Source organism: Nuphar pumila, chromosome 11, assembly GCF_984573655.1.
Source record: "Nuphar pumila chromosome 11, dmNupPumi1.hap1.1, whole genome shotgun sequence".
In the NCBI taxonomy this organism is placed as follows: domain Eukaryota; kingdom Viridiplantae; phylum Streptophyta; class Magnoliopsida; order Nymphaeales; family Nymphaeaceae; genus Nuphar; species Nuphar pumila.
Genome location: NC_143259.1, coordinates 107,978,375 through 107,988,728, shown reverse-complemented (window position 1 = coordinate 107,988,728; position 10,354 = coordinate 107,978,375). Strand labels below are relative to the sequence as shown.

At 37.3% G+C, this 10,354-nt stretch overlaps 1 protein-coding gene across 1 annotated transcript; it reads left to right on the top strand.

The window, feature by feature from the left end:
• Positions 1-738: 738 nt before the first annotated feature.
• On the top strand, positions 739-2,092 carry LOC149822744 (uncharacterized). Its single transcript, XM_089981455.1, has 2 exons — positions 739-969; positions 1,792-2,092. Exons 1-2 carry the CDS (start codon positions 748-750, stop codon positions 1,876-1,878), a joined length of 309 nt encoding a protein of 102 aa, XP_089837581.1. The 5' UTR covers positions 739-747; the 3' UTR covers positions 1,879-2,092.
• Positions 2,093-10,354: the final 8,262 nt, after the last annotated feature.

Genomic DNA, 10,354 nt, shown 5'->3' with positions numbered 1-10,354 from the left:
TAGGCTTCGAATCGCTTTGCAACTACGGTGGAAGAAAATGATGCAAGGAAGGTGTGGCAGAAGGTGGCTGTCAATCGATTTGCAGACATGCTGCACACTATGAAGACTGCAGCAAAAAAAGCATCTGGCGTAGTAGATGATCCATTACTGTGGAAGGGCCATGGTCCTATTACTATCAGGAGAGATTACTGGGATGAAATGTGCGATATGTGGGCGGGAGATGCATTTAAAAATCGCTCTGCGAAGGCTTCACAAAATCGATCGAAGATGCCCGAAGCCCATCTACACACAGGTGGATCTAAGACATTTGGGAGCCACCTAAAGAAAATGGTAACTCATCAATATATAATATTAATTTTATAAGTATAGTTGCAAATTTGTGTACTAAATCTTTTGTCATTTAACTTCGCAGGAAGCAGAAAAAGGAGGCAGTGTACCATATAAGGATGTGTTTGTAGAAACACATAAACGGAAGACCACGGGAGTCTTCGTATCAGAGAAGGCGAGAACGACAACGGTATGTATTAATTCTATTAATAATCATTGCAATATATATGCAAGTCATCATAATGTTATCATTAATTATTAATGAATACTTTAAACATTATTTTGTAGGAGGCATATGAGCAACAAATGGTAGAGCGATATGGTGAAGACGCTACTCAGCATCCATCATTTGATCCTACAGCATGGGTGACTGCAGCAGGTGAACCCAAAAAAGGTCGCGTGTTCGGGTTTGGGAGTAATATGAACACTTCACCAGTTATTGGTTCTTCCAGTTACGGCTCACCAACTTCTTGCGCCGACATAAGCTCCAAGCAGCCGACTATTCTTTCCGGTGATGATGTACGCGAGATCATTAATGAATCACTGAATAACTACTTCCAATACACCGTCGCCCCCTTTCTCCGAAATGAGATCAAGGCCGCTGTTCAGGATAGGGGATCTTCGATTCCAGGTCCCTCTCAGGTATAATCACATATATAGTTTTTTTGACTATCTTAAAGCACATCTGAGCATGGTAGAATCACATATAGAGTTTTTCTAGATGCCTTAGAACACATATGAACATGCTATAATCACATATTCAATTTTTTTACTGCCTTAGCACACATATGAGCATGATAGAATCACATATATATATATTTAACTTTTTGTCTGTCTTAGAGCACATATGAGCATGATAGAATCACATATAAAGTTTTTTTTATTGCATTAGAACACATAAGCATGCTATAATCACATATTCAGTTTTTTTACTGCCTAAGAACACATATGAGCATATTATAATCACATATTCTGTTTTTTGACTGCCTTAGCACACATATGAACATGCTATAATAACATATAGAGTTTTTTAACTGCCTTAGAACACATATGAACATGTTATATATCATTTATGATAGAATCACATATAAAATTTTTGGCTTTGCCTGCCTTAGAGCACATATGAGCATGCTATATTCACATATTCAATTTTTTTACTGCCTTAGCACACATACGAGCATGATCGAATCACATATATAGTTTTTTGCTTGCCTTAAAGCACATCTGAGCATGGTAGAATCACATATAGAGTTTTTTTATATGCCTTAGAACACATATGAACATGCTATAATCACATATTCAATTTTTTGACTGCCTTAGCACACATATGAGCATGATAGAATCACATATAGAGTTTTTTTATTGCCTTAGATCACACATGAGCACATGATAGAATCACATATAGTGTGTAATTTATTTCATTATATTTTGTTTATCAATACTGACTGTTCTTTTCTTGTGTAGGCTGCTAGCGATAATCAGGGTAGTGGAGCTGAAGGGACAAATAAAGACAATGAACAAGAAGACGCACAAAATCTTGGCGATGATTAGAGGACTGTGTTGAAGAAGTTCTTTTTTTTTTATTTTTCCTAATTGTAATTGTTGAATTGTAAATAATTAAACTTCTTAGTTTTAAGGTGGAACGATTAATTATTATAGATACTTGTTATATGAATTTTTTTTGTGTGGTTTGTTTTTTATTTACAGGAAATATAAATTGTACAGGAAATATAAATTGTACAGTTCTCCGTAATTAATTTTTAAATAAATTTTTTTTGATTTTTTTTCGTTTTTGCGACGGATTAGCGACGGATGATTCTGTCGCTATTCATATTAATCTAGCGACGGCTTAGCGACAGAATTAAATCCGTCGCCACGCCGTGGTCGCCGTTTAGTACCGGCGGATTGGCGACGGAATATAGCGCTCGTTATTCCGTCGCAATTAGCGACAGACTTGGCGACGGAATTATTCCGTCGCCAGTTAGCGTCGAAATATTCGCGACGTAAGCATACTGTCGCCGCGTTGTCGCTAATCCGTCGCTAACATGGTTAGCGACGGATTAGCGACGGATTAGCGACGGAAGGTGGTCGTCGCTAATCTACTGCTCTGTTGTAGTGGAAGTTAAAGTACTTTGTTGTTAAAGAAATGATCGAGAATCATTTTAGTGTGTATTGATACAATCGGTACAAAGAAAATCACTGTAGATCTCTTTACTAAAGGTCTAGCACTGAGATTATATTCTCAACATGTATAGGGGATAGGTCTGTTTGATTCCTTCTGATGTATGACAATACATTATGGATATATATGATCACGTTTATAAAGCTAAATTGATTCTCTATGGTCTTGTGCATTGTTGATTCTGTATAAAGTGTTTCTCATTTTGTGAATAGAGAATAACAAAATAACAATATTGAAATGACCAATAGAATGAGTCAAAGATCAACCCATTCATAAATGTATTCTTAACATGCTAAACGCTGAAAATAGATAATAGTGTAGTACTTGCAAATATGACATCTCATATAGAGGTGTTCATTTCCATGACTCATATGATTCATTCTTATGATACATGATAGCATGTGAACCCACACAAAAATTAAATCGAGATAACAATAAAGAACCTCGATTATGTGATTTTTTGTGTCAATAGGTTAAGTGATTTTTTTTTGGATCGGATCCAACTTGAATGTCACCCATATTGACATGGGCACATCAAGAAACATATATAGGTATGACTCTCGCATTTTGGAGGTTACAAAACAATTGAGGTCTCATAACTATCCATTCATGCCACTAGGAACCTCCACTAGTGCTCATTAGAGACACATTATGAACCCATTATGGGCCTCCTCCAAATCTTTCCATAAATAGGAGAGATCCATAGTAGCTTGATGAGGGCATACATGGTTGTTGAGTGTCACATTCGTGTGTGATCTCTCTCTGGGTTCAAGGGTCCTGCTCACCATCAACTTGATGACCTGAGCTTATCGTGGGCGTCGATTGGTTGAGGAGAACGCCGACCACCCCCATCCACCGAAGCGCCATTCGGATCGTCCAAGGCCACATCCGGTAAGTGGCTCTTCTGCTATCCATTTTATGCTAACAAAATTCTCATGAAAAAAGGGAAAGCAATGCTATGATGACCAGGGTAGAGCCCCAAAGGTCAAGTTTCGCCATGTGATGCCATACTTTTGACCAGCATGACATGTGTTAGTACAATATTAAAACTCATATTAAAAATGTTAAAAAATAATTTTGATCAATTTTAAAACTTTTAAAAAAATAGCTGAATAGACCTGTTTTGTATCGATTTTGGGCCCATACTTAATAAACCTGCTGATTTACAACGATGCTAACGACATTGAGAGAGAGATACATGAAAACATGCATGTGCTCTACGTGCTTCATTTTATAAGGATTAGCTTGTGCTCTACGTGCTTCATTTTATAAGGATTAGCTCTTAAAGTGTTTGACAGGTTTTATAAGATTTGAAAAATCAACCCCCCAAAATCTTGGTAAAATTTTGAAGCCCCAAATATCAAATTTTTTTATCTAGAAAACATGATTCATGTGTTGATTTCTAGTAAATTGATCATGCAAACACATCTGTGAGATCAGAATTGCCAAAAATCACTGAAAAACTTAAAAAACTCTATTTAGTGTATATATATATATATATATATATAGAGAGAGAGAGAGAGAGAGAGAGAGTATGGGAAGGTAAGTGAACTACTAGCCCCAAAGGCGTTTGCCAAGTGGGATGGGACCTAGGCTGCTAGGCAGGTGGTGGTGTAGGTTCAAATTTCATGGGCAAGCTGAAGCGTGGCCAGTCTTGGGAGCAAGGGGTAAACCCACAGAGTTTTATGCTGTCAGAACAGTGATTGTAAGTACAGCGCTAGGTCTTTGATCCTGGGGGGATTTCTCCGTGTAAATATTAAAAAAAATGAACTTTTAAGTAATTTATTGAATGTCCAGATAACATTGCGTATGTTTCGCCATCAGGTGTGTCAATCATTCTTATCAGTTCCCCTCAAACTTTGGCTTTTTCCAACGGCATGCGCACCTTCCCTGTTCCTTCTTTAATTATTAGGAGGGCAGGTTCAGGTAAAGAAACCAATCCTTTCTGGGTTTACGTCAATAATATTTTCCATTGAACAAGCTTTTAATCAATATGAACATAAAAAAAAAAAAAAACAAGGATCACATGCTTTATAGACCAACCTTGGAAAAACAAAAATTCTTCACTGTGAAACAAGCAAATCTTCAAGGGTTCGATGCACATGTGTGTGTGTCTGTGGGGGGAGGGAGGGAGGGGGGGGGGGGGGGGGGGGGGGGGTTCAGTACCGGTATCGGACCTGAATCGTTAGGCCACCGATTCAGCTATATCAGCCTATATATACCGATACTCAAGTTAATCATTCTGTATTGGCCAGAAAATAATAATAAAAAATATTATATGTCAATCATAACGTGACACATGTAAAACCATTAAATTAATAGTAAAATTTATTTTTTAATATTTTTACATTTATTTAAAAATAGCCGATAGATTCATATCGATTTTTTTGCCCATAAGCACGGATACTGATAACATTTGTTTTACCAACCGAAGGTCTGCCGATCGATGGCAATCGGTGATTGAGTTGGGGGGTGCTTTGTTGGCCTAGCTAAAGAAAAAAAATTCTAAAAAATGCAGCAACATGACACAAAAATATTTGGGTATGAATAATACAACTAAAACCAAAGGTGGTGTATCTTTTTTACATCTCCCTAGCTACCTATAGATCCCAAATCCACACTCAAGACAATTCTCCAAAACAAACCAGGTACCATAGTGTGGAATAACAAGGAAACCTTGACAGCAATCAGTGATGATGTGAAAGGAATAAAGGCAAAACAAACTCTATACCACTACCTCAACCGAAATGACTAGCACCTAAAAAAGCATATATCATGTACCTCAACTTTCCTTTGGCTATATACAATAATACAAAGTCAGTAACTGTAATGGTGGGTCAAATTTGCCGGCTTGCCTTTCCAAAATCACAGTATGAAACCGGCTCAGCCTACCATGGCTGGAAGTTGGAAGCAGTCCGGGGCTGCATGTCTGAAGAGACACCATCAAACAAAAAGCTGTCCAAGTTAGGCCTGGGGTTGGTAAAGTCCTGCAGAAAAACTTGGCTGTTGCTGCTGGCCGCAGCAGAAGCGTCCCCACTGTCTCTGGACCAAAACACCAACTCTTCCTGCTGCTGCTGCTGCAGGTTTGATTGCATAGCTAATGGACTCATTTGGCGGTGATGGGAACCGTACCCACCAAAGCTGAGATTAGCCCCTCCTTGAAACCCAGTAAAGAAACGGGAAGAGGGTCCGCCGGTGAACTGCTGGACCATGGCTCTGAAATTGTGTGTGTCCGTGTTGAGAAGAGTGATAGGGGCTCGCTTGGACACTCTGGTCCTCTTCCTGGTTGCTTTTCCTACGCGTCCTGCACCAAGGTGTGAATCGGTGCTTCTGGTAATGGTATTGCCTTGCGGGGACATTGTGGTGGTCACCACGGTGGCCTCGGACACCGGAACGCGACTGGTTGGTGGTGGTGATGGTGGTTGGTTGAGTCCGAGAGTTCGGTGGTAGAACTCTGCCCAATCACTCTTGCTCCCCATAACATAAAGAAGAAAAGAAATACACTTTTTTTTTCTCTTTCCTCTTGGCTCTCTTTGCCTTGCAAAGTGGAAGTTCTCTGCTATCTAAAAGGCCATATTTATGGTGATCAGTGTTGTCAGTATGGTTGCGTATCGGCTCGGTTACATGTCGTATCGTTAAAAAATGATACGATACTAACTGGTTATTGTTTAATAAATATAAAACAGTTTAAAATTAATTTTTTAATATTATTTTAGTGTCCGATTCACTTGAGAATCAGTATAGGCCGATTCAGCTGAATCGTTGGCCAATTGGCTTGACTGGACTTTTTAGTGCACACACAAAAGGGCAGAAGATACAGAAAATCATGTGGGGCCAGCCCTGACCGTCCATCAAGGGTTGTCTGTTTCTTACGTGGGGGCTTCCAAGAAGCCACGGTTGGCCGATTGACGTTATCCGATTACGTCATCTCGACGTCATCCGGCGCCATTTCAGGTCGCTGCCGTGGCGCGTGGAGGACGGGTTGCGTTCTGTCTGTGGTGTCTTTTGCTCACCTCGGGGTTTTTGTGCCTTGAAAGTTGGGTTAGTGAGCAGTCGTTGTTGGCAATGGTCTTACTTAAGTAGGGGTGTCAACGGGCTTGGTTTACCCTGATCCGACCTGAATCAAAACCCTATAAGGTCCGGGTATGGTAATAAATAAGAAGACCCAAATAAGACCTGGGTTCAGACCTGAAAGTCCGATTAATACATGGACCCAGTATAGTTTGTGAAATTTTATACCAGACTCAGACCCGACCCAAGTTCCGATTAAGACTCATAAATTTTTAATGTAAAAATAATAAAATATATGGTTTTACTGGTATGATCTGGGTTTGGTTTTATGTATGTCAAGTTCGAGTATGATTTTTTTTATAGTGAACCCAATTATATAAAAAAAATAGGACACGAGTACACGATTTATTTTTATTTTTAATCAATAAAAAACTATTTTTATACTAAAATATCAAAAATATTTTTAAATAATACGTTTAAATATTAAAATAATATTAAAATATTGACCGTACGTGTTGGTGTCCATGTGTTCACTGGTGTTATTGGGGGACACGCATGTGACGTATCCTGTTATTGGTTCACATGCACAAAACTCGTTAGCTAGAAAAGTGTAACAGGGGATGATGCTGACCTCGAATGAGGCAAGTTCGTGTACTGTCCCAGTGGATGCAGGTTTATGGTTGAAAGTTGTTTTTCTGTCCAACTGGTTACCATACACTGTGTCACCCCTCGCATGAATGTCACCAAGTTAACAGGATGTTACAAGTTTGAAACCCATGGGTGGCATCACTTGCTGCAAGGTCGAAGTACTAGTCGGTGAAAGGGGTTCCCTTGGATTATCTAAAAAAAACAAAAATAGTGTGACCAAACCGTAAACCTATAAATATATTTTTACCTTGCTTGTTAGTATAAATGGAGAGAGCGGATTAGGGATGGCAGTGGACCGAGGTAGGTGCAGGGGACAAGGTCTCCACCCCAGCCCACCTTCGCCCATCTCAAAATTTTGCCCTCCATCAACGTTTCAAAATAGTTGTTCTCATCCCTATCCTCATCACTGTCTCCGTCTCAAAATAAGTTTATTCCTATTTTAAGAAGAATAAGAAGAAAATAAGGAGATGAAGGGTTCATGGTTAAGAATATATGTATATACATAAAGATTTTATACTATATAAAAGTATATTAATAATTTTATTAACGAAGATCAGGGCGGGGATCAAGGATTGGACGGAGCGGGGGCAAGAGTAAGTCTTGTCAAAAAACTTAGAGAAATAATCCTTATTTATCCCTAATTTGTTCATGCTAAATCATTAAAAAAAACAAAATAAAGCATAGTGCGAAAGCATACTCGTATCCATCGTTGCGCTGATAGATCATGATGGAGTTTTGATCTTCTAAAACATCTATTAGTGACTTTTCCTTTTTCTCTAATCCAAATGAAAGAGAAACAATATCTTTTTTGATGTGGGAGAAAAAAAACCCGCCACTATATATGATTTTGGGGACCATAACTCATTTGTAACCGTCACATTATCTTCTTTTCAATTCAGTCCATCATAAAATAAAAAATTGATATATGAGCGCACATTATGTATATACATATTATTATAACCATACTCTATGAGATATCATATAGATCAACTACATAAGATCACTTTAAATGGGCTCATATGTTAGATAATTTATAATGAGTAATTAATTACATATGTAGGCCCACACAAAATATTTAACAATTTCTCACTTGGGCCACATATATCATTATACAATCACGCATTATACAATAACTTTATGAGCTCAATAACAATATCTTACCAAATGATATCTCTAATAATATGGTCAATTGATCATGTCAACATAGAACCAAAGCGATCTTTATTGCATTAATCGTAAATAGACCCATCAATGATCACATATATTGACATAACCCACAACATAGATTAAGCATTGATGTGAAACATACAAATTATATGTAATGTGATCTGAACATGCCTATTTTCAGCTGGTCCTGCCTTATTCTTTAGTGATAACACAATAAATGAGTATAGAGTGAAACTGAAACCTGAACCTGAACCTTATACTGTAGTAAAAATTTTTTATTTTTATTACAGAACATCCAAATACAAATGCCCACTAAACCAACATATCATTAAATGATACAACACCCATTCGAGCAATATGCTCGTGAAAGACCTTGGGTGGTAAACCTTTGGTAAACAGATCCACAATCATGAAGTTTGTGCCAATATGTTTAATAGATACTTGACCATTCTGCAATCTTTCTTTAATAAAAAGGAACTTGATGTCTATATATTTCAACTTTGACGAGCTGCTGTTATTGTTAGAATATAGTACTGCCGACTTATTGTCACAAAACAACTTCAATGGTCTTTTAATGTTATCCAAAATCTACAGCCCAGTGACAAAATTGTACAATCATGCATATTCCATGATTGGATATCTCATAACAGGATATGAACTCTACCACCATGATTGTTTGCTTAGCAGACCTCCAAGAGATAGCTCATCCGACTAATGGATAAACATAACCTGATATGGATCTACGACTATTTTGACACCCGGTAAAGTCAGAATCAGAATACCTAATGATCTCTAACTGATTTGACTTCCTGCATGTGAGCATGTAATATTTTGTTCTTTGTAAGTACCACATAACTTGTTTAGTTATTTTTCAATGATCCATTCCTAGGTTACTCAAATATATGCCTAACATCCCAACAATGTATGCAATATCTGGATGTGTACACACTTGAGCATACATAAGACTCTCTATAGCTGATGCATAGAAAATCTTTTGCATATCCTTTACTTCAAACTAGTGTTTGGGGCATTGAGCCGGACTAAACTTGTCTCCTTTAGCAACATGGGTGTCACTTGGTTTATAATCTTTTATGCCAAATCTGTCAAGAATCCATTCAATATAGATTTTTTATGATAATTCAAGAATACCTCAAAAATGATCTTGATGTATTTGAATTCCTAATACAAAAGAGGTGTCATAAAGATCTTTCATTTCAAATTTCTTTGTCATATATCTTTTGGTTTCGAATTATAAGCCTATATCATTACTGGAAAGTAGTATACCATCGATATATAAAACCAGAAAAATATATTTACCCATATTGAATTTATGGTATATGCATTCATCAACCACATTCATCAGAAAACCAAATGAGAGGACAACTTGATGAAATTTATAATACCATTGACGGAAAGCCTGCTTAAGTCTATAGATGGATTTTTTTAATTTATAAACCATTTTCTTTGCATCGCCTGAGACAAAATATTTTGGTTGTACCATATATATTGTCTCATCAATGTCATCATTAAGGAATGCACTCTTTACATTCATCTAATGTATTTCAAAATCATAATGAGCCACAAGTGCCATCATTATTTTGAAGGAGTCATTCATAGAAACTGGAGAGAAAGTCTCTCTATAGTCAATGTCTTTCCTTTTGCAACAAGATGAGCCTTATAAATTTTCACATCACCCATTGAATCCCTCTTGGTTTTAAATATCCATTAACAACCAATGGGTTTTGCACCTTCAGGTAATAGGACAAGATCCCATACGTCATTGTTTTTCATGGATTTAAACTCTTAATGACATCGATCAACTTTTGAGAGTTAGAACTCTGTATAGCTTGATGAAAGTTGATTGAATCATATTCTTTTAAGCCAATGTCACCCTCATATTCTTGGAGAAAAATAATATAATCATCTGGAATTGCCCTTCTCCTCTCTTTAGTAGATTTCTTCAATAGCACTTGTTCTTGAGTTTCTTGAGGTATTTCTTGAGGTTGTTGAGTTTGTTCT

Bases quoted from the DNA above. Each gene is read 5' to 3' on its own strand.
- LOC149822744 (XM_089981455.1), top strand. From the start codon at position 748: ATGAACACTTCACCAGTTATTGGTTCTTCCAGTTACGGCTCACCAACT. The intron at 970-1,791 runs GTATAATCACAT...TTTCTTGTGTAG, and splicing joins CGATTCCAGGTCCCTCTCAG to GCTGCTAGCGATAATCAGGG.